We start from the raw sequence: 26,702 nt of genomic DNA on the forward strand, positions 1-26,702 counted from the left end.
GTGCCATTCTGTAAAATGTCTTCAAAAAAAAAAGATAAAAATTGTTCCTACTATGGGAGTCAATATGGGGCAAGATCTGTTATAAGCATTCTTCCAAATATTTTTCTCTGTGTTCATCAGAAAAAAGAAATTTTGAAGACTCGAAGGTTAGTAGATGATGACAGAATTTTCGTTTTTGGGTGAAGTATCCCTTTAACTGTCATCATTTAAGAGTTATTGAACCTACAACCCATAGCCAAAACTATGTGGACATCTACAGATGTAACAGAAACAGCCCATTACATAAAAGAAGGTGTCTTCGTATTTTTGTCCATGTTGTATATTGATCAAGCACTAAGTATGGTAGTAAAAAGCCTGAGAAGCACAGGATTATCAAGAGAGAAATAAAGGAACGCAAGATGTCGACCAGAGCAGGCGATCATGCAGTGGTACGAACAGATAAAGAGAGAGCGTGCTGTCCTGAGTACACAGCTGCCAGCATTTCACATAGCAGCATAAAAACAACTCAAATCCACACTCGCTCAATGGTGAATGTACATATTTTCTGTCCACTCTTCAGTCTCCGCACATCTGTCCCGCTGGTACGGATAGTGATTGTGATGCGGCTGACTGTAGTGATGCTCTTGGCGCATGCGTGACTGGCTCTGGTGTCTCTGCTGCCTGTTACGCTCGTTGTGCTCCAGCTCGTAATCCTGCTGACCGTGGTAGGAATAATCCGCTGGGATGTCGGTTTGCCCCCGGCGGTGGTGATGATGACGATGGTGATGGTGGTGGTTGTGGTCCCTGTGAGATGCAGTCCTGTTGTGGTAGACCTCGGCTTGGTCCCGGTCGGCCTCGTCCAGCAGCACGCGTCTGCTCCGGTGGTCCGCGTACGCAGTGTCTTTTGTGGGAAGCAGCTCGGTGTCGGCGGGCTGTTGGTGACGCGTGTGGTGCTGGTGTTTGTTATGGTGTTCAGTCCGGTTTGTACTGGAGCGATGGTGATAATGATGGTGGTGATGATGATGGCTGTGTCTCTTTGGCTCACTACGAAGGAGTCTCTCCTCTTCCTCTGCCTCTTCTTGCACTTCCTCGTCCTCCTCTTTGGTCTCCTGGGGCTGGGCCAGATGCTCCTGCTGGGGCTCTTGAGATCCTTTTCTCTTGGTGGCAGCCGTCTTCTTGCCTTTCTGTTCATCCTGTGTACAGCAACATCAAAGAGTAGTGTTTGAGTTTTCTTTGTACTGCTTTCTTGTTTTCTTACACTGTCCTCAGAACATTCTCTGAATAGTTATCTGGCATTTGGGATTATTATTTGGGATGATAGTCACTAGTTGATTACAGTTTTTCTCGATAAGAGGTTTTAGAAACAGTGTTTTGAATTGATCTCACCAGTGTCTACGACTATGTTGTAGTGTGAGTGTTCTTGAGGGCTTGTGTGTCATGTTCGGGGAAAAGTTTGCTTTTTCAGCAAGTTTGAACGGTTTTGAGTGGAGAGCTTTGTGTTGACCCGAAAATAGGATGTTTGGGTGAGAAGTTATGGATTTGTGTTTAGATTTTCGAGAAAAGTGTTTAAGCAATCGAGAAAAACTGTAATATGGTCAATCAGTACATTATGATCAAGTTCAGACAAACTGCAGAGGTGCAGACTTATATTTCCTTGCAATCTGTCAGACAGCTTGTACATCTGGGTAACTCAAAGCGGTAGTTTGTAGCCAAAGATAATGCATTTTCATTTTAAACTACTGCTGTAACCTATATAAGAGTGCTTATTACCCTCCTCCACCCCAAGCTCCACCAGCCTAAATCTGTTTTCAGGATATTGTGCTTGACATGCTCACTGCAGCACAAGGGTTTCCAAACTATGAGTTAAGATTCACTTGTGGGTTGTGCAGAGTCACTTGGTGGTCAACGATAGAACAAACAGTTAAGTACTGTACAATTTAGTGACTAGAAACGACTATGGCAGTATCTTACCATAGGAGATTTTGGTACGGCAATTCATTCATATATTTAATTCATTCACTATTCATACACAAGAGAATGAATTGGTTTTTCCCACATTTTTACATTTAAAAATATTTTGGCAGGTGTTGACATTATACCTGTTTAGACGGGTACTGGAATTAAAAAGTTTGGGAACGCTTGTATTAGCAGTAACTCATTTAAATTGATTTCTTGAGTAGGACAATTAAAAATCCAACAGTTAATTTCTCTAAAATGTACATATAGTATTTAGTTTATTTAATGAAAAGAAATAAGTATTTAACTAAACAATTATATTTTTATATACCCTTAATATTTTGGTGAATTCTAATTGAAATATTTGAGTTATTCAGATTTGCTACATTTTTTATTTACATTTACAGTATATTTCATTGATTTCACAACTTTTGTCATGATTCTGCCTCATCATGTCATGTCTTTCTTGGTCTAGTGGCAGGATCATGACAGAGCCTCATGTTTTGTGTGGAGAGAGACGTTATTGTTGGTTCTGACATAACATGCGCTCTCTCTGGTCTCATCTTTGGCCCCGCCCCTCTCGTTTCCTCGCTTAGCTTTCCATCAGTGTTTCATTCCCGACACCTACCTCTTGTTAATTATCCTTTGTTAGTCTTCCTATACAATGCCCTTGTGTTTACTGTCCTGTGCTGTTTCGTTTTGTTTGATCTGCTTGTATGTCAAGCTCTTGTCCTTGTACCTTGCCTTGTCGAAATACCATAGCCTGTTGGATTCCTTGCCTAGTTTGAGGTCACGTGTATTAGATTGTCGTGTCTCCATTATTTAAATAGTAAGTCGAGTTATTCTGTCTTCTTGTTTTTGCCCCCTCGTGGGAAGTGTTTGTTTTGTTGTTTATATATTGTTATGCTCCTGTTTTCTCCCCATCGTGGGTTTTTTGTTTGTTTAATAAAAGTCTACGTTTTGTGATCCGCTGCCTGCACCTGGGTTCTCTGTTCCTTGTGAAAATCCTGACATCTTTAACATTTACTCGAACTTTTTTTGTGTATATTGTTTCACCAAAAAAAATGTAGTAAATCACAATAAAAAAGTTAAAGTGCAAATACATCAACATCATCATGACCATTACAATTTATTCAGAGTTTTTTTTTCCGAAAAGATTCTAGCGTGCTGACAGGGTATTGTGTATTAGTGTTCTGTGAGACTACAACGTTTAATGGTTACAGCAGTCAAAGAAAATTCACTGCATTCGGCAATAACAATTACATAGGCATAACCTGAAGGTCTCCTTTTTGAGAATCTATTTAGATGTGGATAAATATAATGCTATAGATATTTTGCCTGTTTATTTGTTAAAGATATACTGTATCAGTTACCCTATAAATGACTGAACATGAATTTGTCTGATAAATGTAAACATTTCTTTAGCTACGGTTTTGCATTTCACTGTTTTGCGTGACCAAATACCTTAGAAGCGAATAATGTTTAGTCTCGAGAAAGCGACCACACTATTATAAAGTTTACTTACTATGTGTAATATTTCTAATGCTATCGATTGCAAAGCAATAGTAGATAGGCTACTAACACTACATGTATTTACCTCAGACACTACCATCTCACTCACCAAAGATCCTTTTACCTCAAGTCTTCTGTAAATGTCCAAGAGAGTTTAGTAAGAGGTGGAGAGGAAATTAAACAGAATAACAAACCACGAAAGCAAGATTTTTTTGACACACTGAAGCTTGGAGATGTTCCAAACAATTGAGATAAACTCAAAACTCAGTGGCAATAAATGTTATGAATATTTAAGCACCTGTTTAGTCATCAATACCAAAATCAATTTTTAGTCAGTGCTTTTGATCATTCAGGACTTCTAGGATGCATGAGTAAAAAATGCAAGTCCTCAATATTGATTAAACTGAAAGGCAGGAAATACGTACAATGTTTTGTTATGTAACCAACGCAGAACACAAATCTAGAGAGCACTTTAGTTGTTTCGTTTTCTTCTATTATCATCTATCTGTACAACTGAGATCTGAGCGTACTTTCTCTCCTGTTTAAATATGTTTGAGGGTGTACCTTAGCAGGTGTGGGACTGGCGGGGAGTGTGTTTTCCGCCAGCTTCTCCAGCATGGGGTTGGCTGGCTCCATTTCAGGAGGGTGGGTGGCTCTCCAGTAGGCCTCCAGGTAATCTGCGATGTGCTCGCAGGCCTCCGAGAGCTGGTTCTCATCCAAGATGACATCAAAAAGCTCCTGTGAGACACAGGAATGATGTCGTCATAAGGGTAAGCAAATGTTTAAGAATGAAATAAGGCTCTGTCTGAAATCTCAAACCATGACAGTACATACATGTTTTCATTGTCATGGGACATGTACTTCACTATGCTCATTTACTTTTTGACGTGTTTTTAAACAAGTACAATTTGACCGCAAAGTTAAACTATTTTGAGGTTTCACAAGGTTACTCATTTCACATACTGATTTTCGCACGCTATACAGGTGTGGGAGGTGCCGATTTCAGACACAGGGTATGTCAATAACTGTGGGCGTCCCTTAAGGTGCCTTGCAAAATAAAAAAATACCAAGTCTCTTGGTGATCAGCTCAAAATAGTTTTTAAATGAGTTTAGCTAAACTCAGGAATTAGAAAATAAGGGCAGTTGTAAAATGAGAGCACCAAAGCGGTACCACAGCATGAAAACCCATATATTAAGTGGCTTCTTACCAAATAAATAAAACATTTTTATGGTTTTAATTTGAGCTAAAATATTTTTACTTCACGAAGAAAAACTCACCAGTAAGGCTTCATCAGTACCTAGCACAGTGTAAGTTGGTTTTTATCAAGGATAATAGTCCATTATACATTTAAGAAATTATGTATAATAATATAATAAATAACTGACCAATCAGAATTGAGTATTCCATAGAGCCGTGTAACCAGTTAAATGCCAAAAAATTGTAGTGTAAGAATTTTCAGAATATAAAAAAATACATTTCCAGACATTTTGTAGCCTATTTTACCATCTTTGAAACATGTATTTACAGTACTATAGAGGACACACTTACATTAGGACACTGGGCCAGTTTATCTGCAGCCACCATCTGAACGTTCAGATGTTTGGTCTGAGACTTGCCCCTGGTCTTTATCAGTCTTGTGAGAACCTGAACAGCAGATGGGATGAGGAAGGAAGATGAACAGGAAGGATGAGTGGGAGGCATACGGGGTGAAAGAACAGTGGACATTAGGTCGTATCCAGTCACAAGAGAAGGTTTAATGATTTTGCGCAACAGTCTTATTTCAAATACACGTTTTGAGCATACATCCACCATGTGATCACAAAGTTAAAGCCTGTCGTTGTATCGATAAATTGAAATGCCGATAAGTTCACAGTACAAACACAACAAAAATGCATTGGTACAATTACAAGGCCAGATGGTGGGGTCACAGCTGAAGATTAATGCATTGAGTTCATCACTTGTGCATTTACAGTAAATGATTGTGGCTGATGATTCTGAGAATGTGAGAATGATTCATGACTCTGTTAAAAGGGGGTCCGACCTTTGGTGATGAAATCTTGACATAGACCAGAATAGGTGCCAAGGAGGTCTTGCTAAGTTGCAGAGGATGGTTTATGGTGTCTGCATCCAGAACCACAAGCTGTAGACTGCGGGCCAGCTCAAAAATCCTCTCAACCTCCCCTTGGATCTGGGCTGTTGGGACACAAGGTGAAAATGTTAATATTCTCAGTACCGTCTCATTTACATCAAAAGATCTTTATCTATTTAATACACTTTCAGAACTCAAGTTCAAATTAAAAGTCCAATACTTAAAACCGTATTGATAAAATAGCATACACAGGTCATGCAATGTGTCATTGAAAATGGTAAACAAAATATGCTGATGGTGCATAGTTCCTTGTTCACAGGAAACAAAAGAACAATGAAGGTTTAAAACTTGCTCTTTGCTCCAAAATGACCAAACTTAAATGAAAAAAAAAAAACTGGATAACTGAGATAACTTCAAAACCAGCTCACTCTGAATTTACTTTTTAATTTTTAGACTCACTATTACACATACATTGTATTGTTTGACCAGAAGAATTATACAAGAATCATGAAGGAGTTTGTGGTTATGGTGTCTATGACAAGCCAAAGCTTTTAGGAGAACCATCACTAAAAGTATCAGTTGTTTTACTTACAGTGAGGGAAATAAGTATTTGATCCCTTGCTGATTTTGTAAGTTTGCCTACTTACAAACAAATGAAGGGTCTATAATTTTTATGGTGGGTTTATTTTAACTGATAGACACAGAATATTTAAAAAAATCAGGGGAAAAAAATGTTATATAAAGGTTATAAATTGATTTGCATTTCAGTCGGTGAAATAAGTATTTGATCCCCAAGCAAAACATAACTTTGTACTTTGTGGAGAAACCCTTGTTGGCAAGCACAGAGGTCAGACATTTCTGATAGTTGGTCACCAGATTTGAACATATGTCCGGATACATTTAGTCCACTCCTCTGTCAATCTTTAAGGTTTCTTGGCTGTCGCTCAGCAAATTGGAGTTTTAGCCTCCTTCACAGAGGTTCTATAGGACTAGGGTCTAGAGACTGGCTAGGACATTTAATGTGCTTCTCCTTAAGCCACTATTTGGATGTCTTGGCAATATGTTTTGCATCTTTGTCATGTTAAAGGCTCATCCATGACCCATCTTCAGTGACCTAGTTAAGGGGAGGAGGTTCTCGTCCAAGATTTTACGGTACATGGGCCCGTCCCTCAGCCCCTCAATGCGGTGAAGTCATCCTGCATACCTGTAGCAGAGAAAAAGCCCTAAAGCAGAATGTTTCCAACACTGTGCTTCTCTGTAGACATGATGTTCTTGGGCTCATAGTCAGCATTTCTCTCCCTCCAAACACAGGAGTCCATTTTGGTCTCACAGCAGTGCCAGCACTTTCGCCAAAGCCTTTTCTGAATCATTTTTATGTTCATTGTCAAACTTAAGACGAGCCAGGCGGGCCTTCTTGGGCAGGAGGACCTTGCGGGTGCTTCAGGATTTCAGTCTACTGTGGCATAGCGTGTTACCAATGTGTTACCAATGTTTTGCTTGCTAACTGTGTTCCCAACTGTCTTGAAATCATTAACAGGCTTCTTCCGTGTAGTTCTGGGCTGATCTTTAACATTTCTCATGATCATCTTTACCCCATTGGGGAAATATTGCAGGGAGCTCCAGAACAAGGGCATTTGATAGTTATTTTGTATATCTTCTATTTCCAAATAATCACACCAACAGTTGTCTCCTTCTCACCAAGCTTCTGTCTGTAGCCTATTCAAGGTTTGTGCAGGTCTCCAATCTTGTCGCTGACATCCTTTAAAACCTATTTGGTCTGGACCATGGTGTTGGAGAGGTTGAACTGGAAGATACAGATTCTGTTGGCAGGCATCTTTTATATACATAACAAGCTGATTTAGGAGTACTTTCTTAAAGTGACAGGACTAATCTGTGGTCCATATAGGCACATAACCAATCTGTGGAGCCAGAGTTCTTGCTAGTTGGTAGGGGATCAAATACTTATTTCACTGACTGAAATGCAAATCAATTTATAACCTTTATATAACATTTTTTTCCCCTGATTTTTTTTAATATTCTGTGTCTATCAGTTAAAATAAACCCACCATAAAAATTATAGACCCTTCATTTGTTTGTAAGTAGGCAAACTTACAAAATCAGCAGGGGATCAAATACTTATTTCCCTCACTGTATAGTGTTTGCTAATAGGCAAAGCGGATCTAATGACACTAATAGGAATGAGTTTGGGAAAACAGACAGACTACTGCCGAGTAATACATACCCGCGACATCTGAGATAAGAGAGCAATGTGAGGGACAGAATGGAGAGAACCAATCAGATCCCCTGAAAGCTAGCTACACAACTCGGGTCCAAAATTTGGTGGAAAAACCCATGCCACTACTGTTAAATAAAATACTACCTATGACTACTAACAGTATTTTTTTCCTATTAAAACACACACAGACAAAAGTACTTTTGTAAAGAAAAAATTAACTGCCCAATAGAAGTGTTTTGTTTTTTATTTGGTCATCTCATGGTGGCCACCATGTTGAATACAACTCTTATTCTTTAAGCAACTATCATACACTTTTATGGAACAAATTGTGACTGACTGCAAATAACGCATTTCAACAAAAGCATCTGAATGCTTTTGCTTTGCGTAATGCTGCATCCACACCGCTAGGTGTCAGTAAAGGTCCAACCAGTAGAAAGTAACCAAGCGTTGCATTTAAATGTATTATTACATTTTTTTTGTTAATAATTACATGCGATTGGTCTGCAGTGACAAATAAAGACAGAACAGTTTTTAGAAAAGCAATTACCTAAATTGGAGCGCGTGTTGGAGCGATCCATTATGGCGTGTTTGCTGGGGTTGTTTAGGATGGACCGCTTGGCAAGTGCAATGTCCGCTGTCACCCGAGTGATGGTTATTCTAATAATAAATTTAGAAAAGCGGCATAAGATGTAAGAATGCTATATGTGACCACACACAAGTATTGTTTGATAGTAAATATATATGTAAATGAAGCACTGGTCCATTAATTTTCTTTGTTCATATAGGCACCATACCTTCCTTCAAATCTGTGCTTTAAAAAGTCAAAGAGAGCTTTTTGCATCATGTCTGTAACCTGCACAATAAAAATAAAACGGGGTGAACGAATAATAGTGGTTAACCGTTAACGTTTCAAGAAATTGATAACTATAGTAAGATTCTAGAAATGAACAGCAGGGGGCAGTAAATACTTGTACTGCAAAAGTGCACTGTAAACATACATAAACCACAGTTTCTCCGTATTGCACATAAAATATAATCTGAAATCGTTCTCTTTTTTGCTTTTAAAGGTAAAGGTATCAATTTGTCTATCAATCTGGTAAATGGCCCACACCTCATAGCCCTTAAGTGAAGGCCCCATGAGCACCACAGGACGCATGGAAGGCACAACATCATATGCAGCCAACTGCTCTCCCTGCAATAATCAACAAATATCCATAAACATGTGTAAATGATAACATTACATCTAAAGACAATCTATAAATATGATATATCAACATAAATGTTTCTTTATTGGCTTACCGATTTCTTTTTCACTTGCTGAACTGAAGGTTCAAAAGAAAATCAAATGTAATTTCACGCAGGCAAGTAAAATGATAGCAATTTTATGTTCTACTAATATTCCAATTTAAACAAATATTTCTTGTCCAAGTCACTGAATTTATTATTGATTTTAAGAGAAACTTGTTTATGTGGTAATTCAGTGATGAATAGTTATTTAGTCATCATTTGTGTGACGATAAATAAATAAAGCAGGTTACATTAACACACCTGTTGGTGGTGGAGCTGCTTTCTTTGAATTCAGATCATCTTTGGTGGAAATAGCCGCTTTACTGGAACAAAAATGACGAACCTTTGAATACGCATGACTGCAGATTTCAGCTCTTTACATTTAAATTGCAAATTCCTTCACACAAGAAGAACTACAGTCATAATGTATTATTAAGTTATTATTAAGCTGTGTACTTGGCTAATGCTTTGGCGGCTTTTCTGGCCTGCACCTCTCTTCTGATCAGAATGGTCTCGAGGTTCACAGGGCTAGGGATAAAACCAACCTCTCCTCCTTCCTTCACAGGTCTCCCGATCCACCAGTCATTATTAAATTTCTGTACAAATAGCAATGCCACGTTAACACTTAAAAACAACACAATGCCTTATTTGATTTACGGAAGCAACACATCTCACCTCTTTGATATGTAGGAAGTCTTTAGCCTCAAAGGAAACTCCGTGACCAGGTATGGGGACGTTATCGTCATCTGTGGGAGTGTAGGTGAAATTGGTTCGTACGGCGAAGGCAACAGGCTTAAACTGTAAAAGCACAACGAAAACAGGAGATTAAATCAATTTATATTCTGAAGACACATACACAATGAATGTGTAAGATTAACCTAGTCTCAGGTTAGAACACTGTAGCCTATATAGAGATATAAATACAAATTGTTTTTTGGTTAACATATTTCCTATTGAAATGGGGAAGTTCAAAAGTTGAAGAATTTGTTTCATAGCATCAACTTTACTACAAACAAAAATGTCATAAAGTTTTGGGGACAAATATTAGCTGTGTCATCCATTTCGGTCCATTTTCTATTTATGGTTATAAAGGAATTGTGCAATTGTGGCTGTGTATAAATGGGTGTATGTGATTTGGGAGGGACAGACACTGTTAGTCGAGTTCTGAGACAGAAACACTGCTGAGTTTAGCATATGAGCAACAGCACATGTGCTGCATTGCCCCGGGCAAGTTACTAATAATAGCATTCATTCATTTACCTTCAAACCAATTGAAATGCATGAATTCATTCCCAAAAGACTCCATATAACGGGTAATACAGTCTATACAAGGCTCGAACACAATGCAGGTTTAAATACATTTATGAGACTCAAGACATGAGATGTTTGAAATCCAGTCTGCATTGTGAAATGTCTTTTTTTTGTGTGGGTTACATTCTATTCTACTGACATAGTGTTTTGTTTAGGAAGCTTTAAAGTCCTGATTTCATGTTTTTTATAAACCACGCAAAATACCAACTGAACTTGAGAACCAGTGATCTCCGTGCACTTTCATTTAACGAAAATAAATGCAAAAAAATCTTTAAAAATTCACTGCAGTGTCTCTCAGCCATAATACAATATATACTAAAGAACCATTTTATTATAAATGGGGTAACTTATTGCATTATGATGTGGTATTTAATTTGAAATAGTCAAATGTCAGCACATCGAGCGTCTAGCTGCTGGTTTTGGAAGGCAATGCTCCGTGTCAGATGTCTGGCTGAACCAGAAGGTGATGCTGTCTACTTAGCACCTCAATTCAAAAAGACCTTAGGGAGCTCATGGGCACGGGCAGCGAGCTTCATTTCCTTTTTAAAGCCATGAAAGAGAAGCTAATCAAACTGGACTCTGTACAGATCCAATGAGAAAACACCAAGCTCTTTCACAGGGGTCTGAATAAACCGAACGTGATAACTGAAGTTATCGTTTCTCTGTTGCATTTGGGGCAATGATTTAACACTGTACAAGAGTACAAGATTTAATACTGATGTGCTGTTTTCAGCCAGTACATTTGGTAATTACACAGCTACCTGACAGAGGAAAAAAGAGCCTTACAAAATGTACAGCCCCATCTACAACGCTGATATACTTCGACCCTTGTGGCCGATAGTGAGAAGGAGTTACAATCTACCTTGGCCTTCTCCAGCTGAACTTGAGCATTCTTCTCCTTTTCCTCAGTGGCCCCTGAGTCCTGACGGTCCGCCGAACCCTACGACAGTCAGACATAAGCATTATTATATCTCACATATTCTTTATGACAGAAGTGAAGTTATTCAATATAGAAGGTTAAGTTGGAATAGAAAGTGCTATGTGTGTCTTCATGTGACATCATTATGTGACGGTGATGTAGCAACCTCTCCATTATATCATAGCAGCACCATCAAAGTCACAAATGATGACAAACTTTCTCTCTCAGAATCACACATTGTATTAATAACTACTCACAAAGGTTCAATGTCATATGGAGAATTTCTCACTAATGTCAGAAGTAATAAATCTTAAAACTAAAGATTTTTAACACCAATGCTTTAGGAAAGCTGTGACCAACCTTTTAAAACACAGTAAACAGCCAATATGTCGTAAGCTACGTCTCCTCTCGAAGGCTGCGACCTTCAAAGGACACAGACTTTGAGCCCCGGTTTCACAGACAAGGCTTAGTCCCAGACTAAGATGAATTTTGAGCTGTCTAACCTATACCTTAAAATATGTCAGTGCCAGTTTTGTTTCAAGATGCACATCACTAATGTTTTTTCTACAGCATTTTAATAAAAGCGACTTAAATATCCTAAATTAACTAAGGCATAGTCCTGGCTTAGGCTAAGCCTTGTCTATGAAACCGGGCCTGAAGGTTAGGACTTGGTCTTTAAACTTGGTCTTTAAAAGTCCACAAAGCGACCTAAAATGGTCTAAGACAGTCTAGCCTTACAGAGGGTTTCGTTTCCTAGTTGCATCACCTGAACACGGAAGAGACGTTTATCTGAATTTTGTTTTTTAATAGTCACCGTTTACTCACCCTCCTGTCAAGTCAAACCTGTATGACTTTCTTTTCTCTGCAGAACACAAAAGAAGCTATTTTAAAGAATGTTGTGAAACTTGCATTTTGTGTCCATAGACGTGAATGGGTACCATTGGTGTTCGATTACCAACATTCTTCAAAATCAAAATATCTTCTTTTGCGCTTGGCAGAAGAAAGCAAGTCATACAGGTTTGAAATGACAAGAGGGTGAGTAAATGAACTTTTCATTTTGGGGTTAACTATGCCTTTAACAATCTATCTAAATGCTCGTTCTTACATTCTTCTCTAAATTTCTTCTATTCGTTCTTTTTGTTGTTGCTGTTGTTAAAGTCAACTCCCAGTTTAGGATTTTATCTCAAATGTTCACCTTGTCATTGCAAAAGTCATGGTTTAATGCCTCATTAAATGTATACAGCCTCAGCAGAGTGCTTTTTCAGTGCTGTAATGCGTAAATGATCTAACTGTATTATATAAAAACATTTAATAACAAACATGTGATGTGATCTTAGCCTCAATATCCTTAATAAAAAAATATATTCTTAATAAATAACAATAAATTGAGGCTAATTAGCAAAACAATGCGGTTGAAAACAACGGAAAATAAAATGAAAACTAATGTGGAGGGACAAGTGCTTTTCCCATAGGCACAGTCATGTAGAGGTGCTTGCCTTTTGTTTACTCATGTCTGCAACAGACATCTGTTCACTCAGCGCCGTCTCTCCTGCAAGTCAATGTCACGGAGAGAGCAGAACAAAACGCTGCTGAATTATTAAACAACGGCACAGTCACTAAAATGTAAGGTTGGGAATCGTTTTAATTTGATCGATTCCGATTCTGCTTATCGATGTCGATTCTTATCGATTCCCAGTTTTGATTCCACAGTTGAAGTAAAACATATCAAACCTGTATGGTCATTTAGCCTGCTTATTGACTTGTTTGCAAAAATATATATATTTATGAGCACCGTTTTGTGTATATACTGTATACACATAGAACCATATGTTTATATGCAATGAATCGAACCTGGACCACATAAGTGGCAAATCAGCGCTGTAATGTAGCTGACCAATGAAATCGAAGCAGAGACCTTGAGGGGTGGGGTTTTCCCTCAAGGGGCGGGGTTTGCGCTTAACTGGTTTGAGGCAGAATCACTCAGATTGAGATTGGTTATCAACAACACTGACCTCCGAAAGTTGGGGTTTAAAATAAAGTGTACGTTTTAGGATTTTGAAAAATGCAAAACAAAAAAGTTCTGATGTATTATTCTGTATTATTTAAAAAAACAAAAACGTTACCATGGATTTAAATTCATGCATGCATATATTGTATTCAAAAGACAAACACAGAAGCAAATTGTTCACTCACATCACTTTTGGACCCAATGCATGAAGATGTATGACATCTGAGACAGAAAGCGAGTAACTATGTTTTCTGAGGCAATAAACAGGCATTCTGTGCTCACTTCTTCCTATCCAACCATTATTCGAGGTACTGGAATCGTATGCTAATTTGACAGGGGCAATTGCCAAGGAAACAAATGTACAGTTTGTCTTTGTGACAAGAGGTTCAGGGATGTGAACTGAGCTTGTTAGATGTGACAACAGTATTTCTCTACCACATTACAGATACATTAATGGGCTTGTGATTGACTTGCCAGTCCAAAACCAATAAGCAAATCGCAAGGAAACTGTCAGATGGCCAAAACATCAAAGCACTGGGGGAACAAATCTGACTACGTTTATTAAAAATAAGTATGAACAAAAACTCTCCAAAACAGCACTTCTGGGATAAAACCATTAAAACAGAAGAAAAGCATTAAGACGGTAGTAAATAAAATACAGAGTGTTTTGCATCTGCCGTCCGAATGGTTAATTGCTGCACTTTTTGCAGGACAGACATCAGGTGAAGAGATAATAAACACTGCAGGTTTAGATTAATTTAAACAGCCTCTGCTTTCATTTTCCAGTTTGATTTAAACCGTACTGCAACCTACAGTAAATATACAATTTTCTTAGCCTGTTTTGCATTATCAGTAAATTCTGTGGTTGTCTCTCTGTACTTCACACGCTTCTCTCGAAACCTGATGTAGGCAAATTAGTGCTGAAAATAGATTAAGGTAAATTAAAAATGGTTATATATAAATATTATTACATTTCAAAAGATGGGATGCTGCAGTTTGAAAATAAAAATAGAATTAAAATGAATGTAAAGTTATTAGATTGAAAAAATCACATTCCATATATAATACATTTGTAGACTTAACTAAAGATTTTATCTGATGTTACCAATACCAATACAATAGAGAATTGTGTGTGTGCGTCAGCACTGAGAGCTGAGGAATACAGAACAGACGTTACTATGGAAACCTCAAGAAAAAGAAATGTGCTGGCTATGCAGTAAATCTTCTATGAGGTGTGTGACTTCTTATGTATACATTTCCTTTTCTAATACAAAAGTGTGTTAAACTGTTCTGAGTTGACTTAAAATGACAAATAGCGGTGACCATATGATTTATAAACATTAATATATAACAATGAGCTCATTTAATCGTGCATTTTATTGTAATGATTGAGGCCGTTAAAAGACATTTCATGTTAAAAGACAACTTGTGTATTTTTTGGTGTGATGCTATTATGGTTTGAGTACTGGGCAGTACTCCAACATCCGTCTATTGCAACCAGTGTGACTCCTGCTGCGCAACACAGAACGTCATAAGATTTGGGTCAGATCCACTTAGCTAGTCGGTACCTTTTACTTCTAAACTGGGAGTATTGTAAAGCAAAACAATATCCTTTGAAGCCATGTTCAGTTTTAGCAACAAGCGTTCTTGAATATGTTTCTCTAATGGACTACTGCTGAGCTCACAATAAAACATATATGCAGACAAAATATACGGATGGAGGAGCGCCACACTTTCTTATTTGAAAATGGCTCCTAATCTAATTATGAAGATTTCCTGACTGCTGCTAAATGAGTTCTGGTAGGTCGCCCAGGTGCTCATCCATTCTGTATTCATGACTGTGCCAAATGTTACTGTTTGTACACTGCTAAGAAAACACTGTATAGGCTTTGATTTTTTTTAAACCGTAATTGTCCTGTAAATTCTGTTATCATCTTGAAATAGCAGCATAATTTATAATAAATATACAACAATATAATGGAAATGCAATAAAACGTTTTTCATCATTTTAAAAATCTTTACTGTTCTACTGAAGAAGAATGTCTTGGATGGCTTAAAAGTGAGGAAAATAACAGCAAATGTTCATTATTCTCACTTAAAGAAATGTATGTCTTAAAAATAAGTAATCATTCAGAATACTAAGTCAGTTTTGGGGAGGAACTTAGTTGCCATGATTGTTCAGCTGCCAAAGCCATTGTCAACAGCCCAATCATAGGATTTTGTGCAATATAGTGTATAATGTATACAGACAAAAGGTTTACTGTACAAACAGAGGGCCTTGCAAACTATTATTGCCCTGTTCATTTGATTTCTTTTAACATGATAATTCTTGACAAAAAATATGCATTCATTTTCATATGTTAGTAATTTATTATAATTTTTATTTTAATAAAAAATATTATTTTAATTTATAATATTTCATTTACTTGAAATAATAGAAACATTTAACTATTTCCTACTGGTTTTGGAGTGATAATTTACAATGACAACAGTTTGTTTATTTACTGTTTTTGCAATTCGCTTGTTGAGCATGACGTCACGCATCAAAGTACATGGATGTCATACGTACCGTTTCCAGGTCCAAACGCTATAGGCAAAAAATGCTGATATACAGTGATGGTTTGCTTTGAAACTATCAAAAAACACAATCTTGACCTTTATCTCCATAAGGAGATCCCAGATGTCCAGACAGCGGTTCATTTTTACTTACAATTATTAAAATATTAATTTCAGAGATTCCGTGAGACTGTAGAGTTTATAAAAGTTTCACGTAGATGTGTAATATGAATAAAAAGTGCTCATAAACGGCTGTTTAAATAGGCACCTCACTTGAAACAGTATTCGTTACGTCACGATTTAACAAGCGGATTGACTACAAATGTTTGATAGGCTAACCTCTTCTTAAATAACTTCACATTTTCAGTATTTAATCATGATATTTAAGTCCATAAAGGGATACTTCACTCAAAAATTTAAATTCTGTCATGAATTACCCACAAGTTGTTCCAAACCTATATAAATTTCTTTGTTCTGATGAACACAGAGAAAGATATTTGGAATTATGTTAGCAACTGACATTTCTGGGACATCATAACTACAGTAGAAAAACATATTATATAATTGTTTTTGTTCTGTTGAACACAAAAGAAGATATTTTAAAGGAGTCATATTGCACGGCTAAAACGAATATTATCGTTTGTTTTAGCATACCGTGCATGTTTGTATCTCCTCTTTGCCCCGCCTCTCTGAAACGCGCTGATTTTTTACAAAACTCATCGCTCTGAAAAGCGAGGTGTGCTATGATTGGCCAGTTCACCAGTGCGTAGTGATTGGTCAAATACAAACAAAATATAAATACAAACAAAAGGAATTTTTGTAATACATCAAAACTTTTTATGTCACTTTAGGCCAAAATCTAACAATACTGTGTCATCAGAGCTGGGTAGTTACTGATTATTTGTAATCTGGATTACGTAATCAGATTCCAAAAATCAAGTACTTGTAATTGAATTACATTGCATTTTAAAATACTCCTAACCAGAGTACAGTTACTATTTTAGTTACAGATTATATTACATAGATTACATTACACATTACTTTTTTGTAAACCTACAACTTTAACTATTAAGACAACCAACCAACCCACGATAGCCTGTCTAACATGTTTTTGTTTACAAGCATTTTGTTTACATCCCACGATAGCGAGTCTGAAATGTTTTTGTTTACAAGCATTTATGTTCGCTATGTATTATTCGAGAACAGTGTTAATCTTCACAATCTAGTAACAATAATACTATGATTTGCGCGTTTAGTGCAAATCACAACATTCATTGCGAAACTGCATTAAATTTAATCTTTCACAATTCGATTTGATTTGTTGTTTTGCGACTGTGTGTACCTGTCATTTGTAATCCAGTCTTTCTGGGAACATTTACATTTGCTATTAGCAAACTGTTAGTGAGATGTGGCTATAATAATGCAGGTATTTATGAATCTAAATTAGGTAGACAAAAGATCATGGTTTAGATTATAAACTGATTGTCAGATTGCCGTCTGAATACTTTTTGTTTTGCCCATCACTGCATGAATATTACCATCATTTACATTGATTTGGTATCTACACTTGATATCTACACTGTAAGGCCTTTTTTCTATTCTTTAACCATTTTCATTGTAACTACATGTGATGTTGTATTGCAGTCATTCAGTATAAAGGCATTTGACTAACTTGTAGTACTTCATGTACTTTTATAATTTCATATAATTTAATTTAATAATATCATTTTAATGTGTTATGAAAAATGAAACGTTAGGTCAAGCTACACCCTTGCACAGTACATTTCTCTTTCTCACTGCTGCTCCTGGTCATGATTGCTTCTCTGTAAAGAGATTAAGATGGCAAATCCAGGATTTGGAGAGAGAGACAAATGCAAGCTCCCCCTGGTCAACGGATAACACTACAGATAGAGACAGTTTCACACATTCTCATTGACCTGCAGGTGCAAAACAAGGACAAGTATTCCCTTGCATACCAAACCACCACCTGTCAATTTATTTAACCAAGACTGTGTAGGCCTACTTGTTTAAAATGCTTGATTTCACTGCAGGTGTGGTACCTATGTGCAGAATTCTGAATATTAAGATTACAAAAAACGTATTTCCTACTCGACAGACCAGCTTTGAGCATCATGCTGGTTCAGACTGGTTTATGATGGTTAGTGCTGGTTTGGCGCAGATATAGCCAAGCTCACCAGCATACTTCAGCTGTTCACTAGCACAACATGCTGGTCATCCACAATGCTGGTTTAAACTATTGCTGGTATAGTTATTTAAGAAACCTGGTTGTGACATCAACCACCCAACATCCCATTCTCGTGTTTTCAACTGGAGTGTGAAATTTTTATATTCGTTTAGGGATTTATTCTCTGAAAAGTCTCTCTACATTTTGCTGTCCCTGTATCTTGTTTTAGTCATTTTTACTAGATAACAACACTTGAATGCATGCCCTGCATGCTTGCGTTTCAATTAAAAAAATACCACACCAGTTCTATATTTAGAGATGATCTGAGAAACTGAGTTTTGTAATCCTGACAACTGAAAAAGGATTATGTACATAATCACAATTCCATCATTTCCAGCAATGCAATAATTGTGCAACAAGTCATGTGAAGGTCACATTTCTATATCATCCCATTAAACTTTTGACAGACTATCATGTAAGGGTTCAGCGCATTCCTATGCACCAGCACTGGTGCAAACACAGTTTTGTTTATGGTACATAAAAGCAATGATGCATGGCTGCTCGAGCTCACATGGATTACAGCAGAAAGCAACAGATGGCATTCTCCTCCAATGACACTCACTCACTCTCATGTCCACCTCATCTCACACACTGACGCACACACATATAAAACCGAGACGTGTTACCTTTTTCTTGGGTGGCATGCCCGCTTGTTCGTTTTCCTTTTCGTTTCTCCACGATTAAAGCGTTTGAATAGTGCTCAATTGTATTGTCTCACAGCAGAGATTGACCTGAGAAATATTCATGCACTATCCCCGGTAATCTGCTCCGTCCCAGGATAGGCAGCAAACTTTTTAGATGAACCCTAAACGCGTTTTACGCCATGTTTTGTGCAGAATAAAATCCGTCATTTTACGAGCGCTGTTATCCAGTTGAAAGTGCAAATGATGGGGACTGAAAGTCTGTCCATGAGCGGATGCATGAGGACTGTGAGCGGCTTTTCACACTGAGGGGAGTTTGCCACCCCCCACCTCGTCCTCCTCCTCCTTCTGCCTCAGTTTGAAGGGATTATTCCATAGCGTGGCATCTGTTGCTCCACACAAGAGCTGCAAACCTGCGTGATTTGCAAGCGGTGTATTCGAAACATTCATTAATATTTATTTTCGGTTCGGTTATAATATAACAATTTATATTTTATATTGAATTTACGTTCATATTTTATTGTATATTAATTATATTAAATTAAATTTAAACAACTCAACAGTTGTTGATTCTTTGCGGAGGTCTACCGGAAGTTAAATTTGGGCCACTTTGGCCCGGTTTCACAGACAAGGCTTAAGGCTAGTCCCAGACTAAAATGAATGTGTGACCTGTTTTAACTGAATATAACTTGCCCAGAAATATCTTAAAATATATCATTGCGATTGTTTTGTCTCAAGATGCACACCAGTAATGTATTCTTCTAAGGCATTTTTATAAAAGCGACATAAATATCTTAATTAAACTAAGGCATAGTCCTGGCTTAAAATAAGCCGTGTCTGTGAAACCGGGTCATAATGTTTGTTTATGTTGTTGCTGTTGATCCCGTCTTTTTATTATTTAATTATTTTAATTAACCTATTTTATTTCACATTTAATTATTTTATTTTACTGTATATATTTTTTTGTTTAATTTTTATTATTGTTTTTATATTATATTCAATCAACAAAAGTAGGGATGCACCCAGCCGATAAGCTCATGTACTAAGCTCATGTACTCGTACTCGTAAAAATGCACCGATACGAAAGACGGATACCTCATGTGACAGAACTGACTGAAATTTGCGTTGAAAGTTTGTAAAAAGCACATAAAATTATTTAGTTTTTCAGAATGTGTTTAAGGTGGAGTTGTTTGTAATTTTGAAGCTATTCTATTTCTTTTAGTCTCACTGTGTTGTGAAAAGGTCCAGGCATCGGTGTCGGCGAGTACCAGGAAAAAAAAATATCGGTATAGGCCTACTCCTACTCGGCCTTTGAAAAATTGTATCAGTGCTTAAACAAAAGTAAGATTTCGACAGATTTAGGTTTTGAATTTCTTGAGAATTTGTTTTTGTCTCCAAACTGAAGCAAAGCAAACATAAAGTTATTTTAATGCACTTCTTCGGGTACTTTATTCACTCCCAGTGCTAAATCCACTACATTATATGTATATATCACACTAATCAGTATTCAAATGTGTAAACCTGTTTGTATCTTCAGTTTGGAAATACATGGACGTAACTTTATACATATGTTTGTGCATTACAGTACCTGTGTATATTTTATAGGTTGGATGAGACACTCAACATGGGGACAACACAGATGGAATGAATGGTTCTATTAGGGTTCATAAATCCCTAGACAATCATTTTTGGTGCCCATGGAAACAGATACAGCTTTACAGAAGTTACATAAGAGTCAGTGGAGCACTTTATCTTTCCAAATGAAATGTGTCCTGGGTGTCATACACAGGTAAAATGTGCAACCGTGTATATAATTTGTATAAGAACACATACTTTGCATGGTCTGTTTTGTCTGTTCTGTGGATAAAATCAATGAATAAAAATACATATTTTTTTCTAATTGTAAAGCACACAAGCTTGTGTTTTACAAACTCTATAAATTATGTGCATTATTGTGCGTATATAGATGTTATTGGGTTTCAAAATTAGGCTTTTTTAAAAAACATGTATGACATAAAATTACAAAAATCTTGTGGATGTTTAGAATGTGGCAGAATGGGGCTCTGCTAAGGATGCTAGTTCAACCATCAAACCATTACAGTTGTAATACACAGAAAATAGTTTGTTTGCATTTTGTTTGTATTAGTTTTTCGTTTTGCACATCGCTAATACTATTAACTTGTTATTTGCACAATTATTAGTTTTTGTATCTTTTTAAAATGTCCTCTTTCCCACTGCAATGCAATGCTATTTCAATACAATATTTTGATTCTATTAAGACATCAAATGCAGAGAGCAAATCAGAAGTAGCACCGGACAGCAACTATTGAACTGTGCTATTTGTATATTCTCTGTATATTTTAATCATCATGTATAGTTATAAGTATATTAGTTGAATTGTTAAATCCTCTTCATTGTAATTCTTTTTGGTAATAGAATATATAATTTTATCTAACTGAAAAATCCAGCTATGTTTCTGCTATAATATTTGATTTTAAGATTAGTTTTAAAAATATTTATTTTTAGATAAATAAAACATGTACATAGGTGCATATATGCAGCTGGATTACGCTCTCTCTCTCTCTCTCTCTCTCTCTCTCTCCCCCGCTCCCTTCTCTCCCTCTCCCTCTCTAAGCTTCTTACAGAGGGGTGTGCAAAGTGTAAAGCCATGCAGAGTAATACACTGCTCAGAAGGGCAAAACTAGGCATGCACGCACTGCTGGAGTTTCAGGCTCAGCATCTCTCCTGGTCCATTTAGGCTTACACATACACAAACACACCCAGCTGGAAGACAAACATCTGTCTGACTTCACAAACATGCCAGAAATGATCAGCCTATCAGTGTGAGACTGCAAAATGTATTCACATTGCTTCTTGGACTTCTGTAGTTCATAAGAACTTTGAAAGGAATTTCCTAATAACGAGTACTTACTTTGGCCCAGTATTAATGATGAATATTTTGCTTCATTTTTTTGTATGAAGATGGTTGATTTCCTGTTTGCAATACTCCAGAAAAGCTGAATTTGCATTTCTGTGAGAGTTCATTTTTTGACATCCTTTTTCTATTTTTTGCTCTTTCTGCATTCAAGTCACTTATAATGCATGTGTGTCTGTTTGTGCCATGGCATGGTATTGTAAATAATTTCCAGGGTCTTCTAAGATTTGAAATCATTTACATGACATGCATTTTGTGTTTCTGTTTTAATATACTACTTTCGCAAGACCGCTGTGATGTCAAGCTAAAGTCAGGCATAATAATCCTATCTAGTGTGTTGTCATGTTTATATTATTAATCGGGATGTTTATCAGGATGTTTATTTTTTTGAACAAATTTTACTGTCATTTCTAACCACAAACCTAATATCAGATTCAAGATTATAGCTGTCAATAGTACTGGACTGTGGAGAGCTCATTCAAAGTCCATGTGCCCTGAAAACAACTCAGACCGACACACATGCAAACAACACAACACACAATATACAAATGACTACTCTTAACCCAGTTACCTAAGGTTGAACATATTTAGGATAAACAGTACTCACCCAAGAGACATTTTTATTCTTAAGAGTTCTAGGCATATTCTGAAGATCCAGTGAGTATTGCCTTCAAGCTCCACGGTTGGATGTGAGATCCATTATCCCGGAGATCTTTGGCCCGTTAGCTCTTGTGTTTATTTAGTCCCATTCAGCTTCACCTCATGCACAACTGCACCATGAAAGTCACAAGAACAAACTACACAGTGGACATCAGTTACTACCTACATGACATGCCAATAAAAATTGTATGACCGGTACATGCCAAAAAACACTTGTCTTCTTTCCTATTTTCTTTCTCTTCAGCCCTTCTGACTGCCAATGCATTAAAATTCTGCAAGAATATGCAACGCAACATCTGGACCATGCTCCGCCCCACAGTGCTAGAGGCTTGAACTCATGGACGGCCAATCCTCATCACACAACAGCTGGAAGAGGAGATTTAAAATGATAGAAAGAATAAGGTGGAGCACAGGGTACGTCCTGCCCAGTGTTGTCAGACAGATTGCAAGTCTAACAGGATGAGCAATGCTCATAATCCTTCACTGTTCAAATATTCTCTGACCTGAGATCTGCCGAACAGCACCATTTACATGGATGGATGGATATGCCTTGGAATTTAAAGTTTTAAAGTGGGCTTGTAAAAATGGCTTTTTGACAGAATTTTCAGTTTAACATTACTGAGGCTAAAACCTTTGTACTACTGTCTTATTCATTTCCTCTATTCAAAACCTTTTAGCTCTGCCTTTCTTGTTGCACGTGATTACATGCATAAAACAATAAAATTCTCATGAAATGCAAGAGCCTGTTGGTGAGGTATCATGTGTGAACATGAATCATACTTGTTGGGGGACATCAACACTATTACATCGAAAGGGAAATTCTTCATAGCAAGGAAAACAGCTTATCAACCATAACAGAATTGGTTTGCTGAACCTTTTCATTTATATAATATTGTGCATATAAATGCCAGCAGTTGGTATTAAGAGTCATCTGTTACCATCCTGTTTCCCGCTGCCCGCAGGATCATGACATTGAAGGTTGATATACAGCCCGTGTCAACAGCCAAACATTTCATTTAATTCAAGGTCACTCGTGCTAAATAAAACACTGAGTTTTTTGTAACGGGAGAACATTAAATGGAGGCCAAATTAGTTTTCAACTCTTCTGACCATATTAGGGTCTTAATGTTTCACCTTGTCAGGCTGAGCAACAGAGGATTTCCATTCAATGTTTTCTTCAGGAATCTATTACTGATTAAATCAGTTTCTTCCTCACAATTACACAGATGTGAAGAAATACTCACACCAAAACAAATGAACGAAAATTTCACTAACAAGTCTGGTGGAGGGGAATGGTAAGTTTGTCTGAGACCTGCAAAACAAGTCACGTATGACCAGATAAAACCTACATTTTTGGAAATGGGCAGTTCTCTGCAAATGTCAACCTTAAGATGAAAAATTTAAGGTTTTCACCACACTGAAGGGTCAGACGTCAATATTTGGTGGTTTAAATACCCACGTAAAGTCTCAGTTTTTAAAGCATATTTTGTGCTTTATCCATAGTCAGGCACATCATAACAGTCCATTTTCCTCATAAAGGGGCAGATGAAAATTAAAATATAGTAACTATTTCCCGGTCTATGACGAGCCATCCCTTCTTCATTTGTTGGGTATTATTGCTTTTGTTTTGCACATTTTAATTCACAGAAATCCTACAAAGCATGTTGTCTCAAAAAAAGGTGATATTTTTCTGTTGTTAGGACTCTATCATCAGGGGTTTAGTGTTATATAAACAGATGAATCAATATATTGATAATAAATACATTATCAAGTTTTGACGGAAAATGTCACACCCATAACGGTAGAATTGCCCAAATGTCAGTCTGACGTTAAGATATGAACATAAACCTGCAATTTTATGTTTCAAACAGCGATGGTGACATATAGAGTCAAAAGTTTTTGTTGTTCGCTTCTTAATCAGCGCAGAAGTAATTATTTTACTTTATAAGTTAGCTTGTTTTGGCTAAAGGATATATAACATTGTACTGGAAAACTATACAAAATGATTCTTTTTTGTTGCAATCGCATGACGTGACCGTTAGTATGAAAGCGTGTCTTACGAGTGACTGTTTAATAGCCGCAAATCCCAAAGTCGCATTTTAAGGGATTTATGACGAATACTTGAAGCGCCCATTACAGTAGGATGAGACGCTTTCATCTTACAACAGCTCTTCTGCCTGCTGACACTGCATACGGTGACACGATAAGCCTATTTACTACCTGTTTGCTTTTGACAGCTTGTCATCCCAGTGTGAGCTCGATGTCACTGTGATCTCTTCGCGAGGGTGGAGTGGGGGGCTTTAGGTGAAGTTCATCGTGATACAGTGACTCACTGTCGCTCATTCTCATTTTTACGCACTCTCTCTCATTCACTTTCTCTCCACGCTGAAACCTAAGTGATAGTAAAAACCGTGGCTTAAAATAGCAGGTCGAATATTTTTAGATCGTCTGCCTCCCACTGAAAAGACGTGAACGCAGGTCAGCAGTTACGAATGATGAATTTACAGAGTGGTGCACAGGGTACCTTCTGTAATACGTGGTTTGTTGGGCAGAAAGACCTTTTTCAGTTCTTCCGCTACTGAGGGAACAGGTTGCCATTTTGATATCATTAAAGTCAAGTATGCAGATACTCAGCAAAAAGCAAGACTAGACCTTGCCAATGACATGAATCTCACCCCTGTTGCAAGTCTCATAAAAAGTGCCCACATGCACTAACATACAATCAAAACTTGAAGGAGGCACAGAAAGAACCCAGTATCTTTACCTCAAACGTACAAAAAGTACATTTTGTGACCCAGTTGCACACTGTATTCTAACAGGTCGTGTGTAGTCCTTGTTTTCTAGCAAGAGCGTTCTGTCCCATCACAGGATTATGATGAGCATGCTCGGGTTACTCACATAGGTGGACAGTTCTCTCCGCCAGTGTCCCAGACCACAGCAATACATCAAGAGAACATCCAGAGGGGTCGTGATGATGGTGCAGCCAAGAAGAGAGTCTGTAAATCACTCTTCTTGTGACATCCCTATCTGTAAATACACAGCCATCACATCAGTCTAGTGAGAGAAACAGCAGGTAACTGTCTCTCTTCCACACAGCCTCGGGTCATGCCTATAGGTTTACAGAGCATTCCTCCACAAGCGGCAGGCTTGCGCTGATGAATGCGACGCTGTCAGTCGAGCAGGCGTTCCCTTGAGCGATTCACATTTTCCTGCTGTCTTCCTGATGCTCAAAAACAGGCACACGCTTTACAGGCTCCAGGTGTGTGCGTTTGTTGCTCTCTCTGTAGCGCTCCTGATTTGAGTTTCTCGCCTTTATTTATTTACAGCAGCCCGCACTCTCCCCAGACTACATCCCCCCCACCCTCGACCCCTCCCACCGCACCCCTCTCAAAGACACACACAGGCTCGGAGTTTAAAATTGATACACGGTGTAAATGTCATTTCCCTGCCTGACTTTCTCTGCGTCAGCCTCTCCCCGCCTATTCCAGCCAATCAGAGTCCAGAAGCGAACCGCATCTGGGCAGCCTTGTCTCCAGTCCACAAAGGCAGAGGCTGGCGAGCCCACAGTGGTCCTTCTTCTCTCGGCTGCTGCTCTAACTCCACGACTCCTCCCTCCCTTGTGGGTTCAGTTCTTCTCTCGCTCTCTCTTGTTTCTGATCACCTGAGTTATACAGCTGTGTCCTTTCTGTGGCTCCTGGTGAGGGAGATTGAGGCTGCTCGTTGTTTTTCTCGCTCCCCGCTGCTAAGCCACGTGCTAGAGCTCCTAGTGAAGCAGGAGACACACAGGCTGAATTCAAATGTCCCCCGGACACACGGCTTTACAGCGTTCGCTGCGCCGACTCATCAAAACCCAGCCTTCATCGCTTCACTTCTCCTCTTTATCTGTACAATGCATCTATGTGTCTGTCCTTGCTTTCTCCTCTTCCTCTTTTGTCCCCTGCTGAGAAGGAGAGAGAGCACATGCCATTTCACTTGCAGCATCTGTTCACACCCTGACTGGTAAGTTTAAGATAAATTAATTAAAATGTAGCTTTATTCCAACATCTGTGGGAGGCAAGCTGAGGCAGGGGCGGACTGGCCATCTGGCGTACCGGGCGTTTTCCCAGTGGGCCGCTAATGTATGGGGCCGGAACTGACACTTTGGCCGCTCAGACGGACGTATTATAAATGCGAATGCACGCAATGCGAATGCAAACGACACGTATGCATGCCACCCCCCCAGTCGACAGACTTAGCCATGCATTCCATCCCCCCCGGTCGACAGACCCGACCATGCGCATCGACAGAAATGGTAGAGGGCCAATGTGGGACAAAAACTGCTAGGGCCCAAGTCCAGCTCTGAGCTGAGGCGGACAATACAGTCACGC

General features: G+C 38.0%; 1 protein-coding gene and 1 long non-coding RNA gene across 4 annotated transcripts; one reads left to right on the forward strand and one right to left on the reverse strand.

Moving 5' to 3' along the window:
* Positions 1 to 159: 159 nt before the first annotated feature.
* On the reverse strand, positions 160 to 25,672 carry cacnb2b (calcium channel, voltage-dependent, beta 2b). Of its 3 annotated transcripts, none has more exons than XM_057333158.1 (13): positions 25,234 to 25,672; positions 11,234 to 11,311; positions 9,736 to 9,858; positions 9,517 to 9,656; positions 9,322 to 9,383; positions 9,073 to 9,095; positions 8,885 to 8,965; positions 8,568 to 8,584; positions 8,321 to 8,430; positions 5,490 to 5,641; positions 4,997 to 5,092; positions 4,012 to 4,185; positions 160 to 1,172 (listed from the first exon to the last, which is right to left on the reverse strand). In XM_057333158.1, exons 1-13 carry the CDS (start codon positions 25,279 to 25,281, stop codon positions 522 to 524), a joined length of 1,755 nt encoding a protein of 584 aa, XP_057189141.1. In that variant the 5' UTR covers positions 25,282 to 25,672; the 3' UTR covers positions 160 to 521. The 3 variants fall into 3 exon arrangements, with proteins under 3 accessions (XP_057189141.1, XP_057189139.1, XP_057189140.1); XM_057333156.1 differs by having other exon boundaries at positions 162 to 1,172; positions 8,568 to 8,626; XM_057333157.1 differs by lacking the exon at positions 25,234 to 25,672 and adding an exon at positions 18,726 to 19,037 and having other exon boundaries at positions 165 to 1,172; positions 8,568 to 8,626.
* LOC130553909 (uncharacterized) lies at positions 19,327 to 23,778 on the forward strand. Its single transcript, XR_008962924.1, has 3 exons — positions 19,327 to 20,081; positions 20,346 to 20,529; positions 22,580 to 23,778. It is a non-coding gene; the product is annotated as an uncharacterized LOC130553909 (long non-coding RNA).
* Positions 25,673 to 26,702: the final 1,030 nt, after the last annotated feature.

The sequence above is a fragment of the Triplophysa rosa genome, linkage group LG5 (genome assembly GCF_024868665.1).
Source record: "Triplophysa rosa linkage group LG5, Trosa_1v2, whole genome shotgun sequence".
In the NCBI taxonomy this organism is placed as follows: Eukaryota; Metazoa; Chordata; class Actinopteri; order Cypriniformes; family Nemacheilidae; genus Triplophysa; species Triplophysa rosa.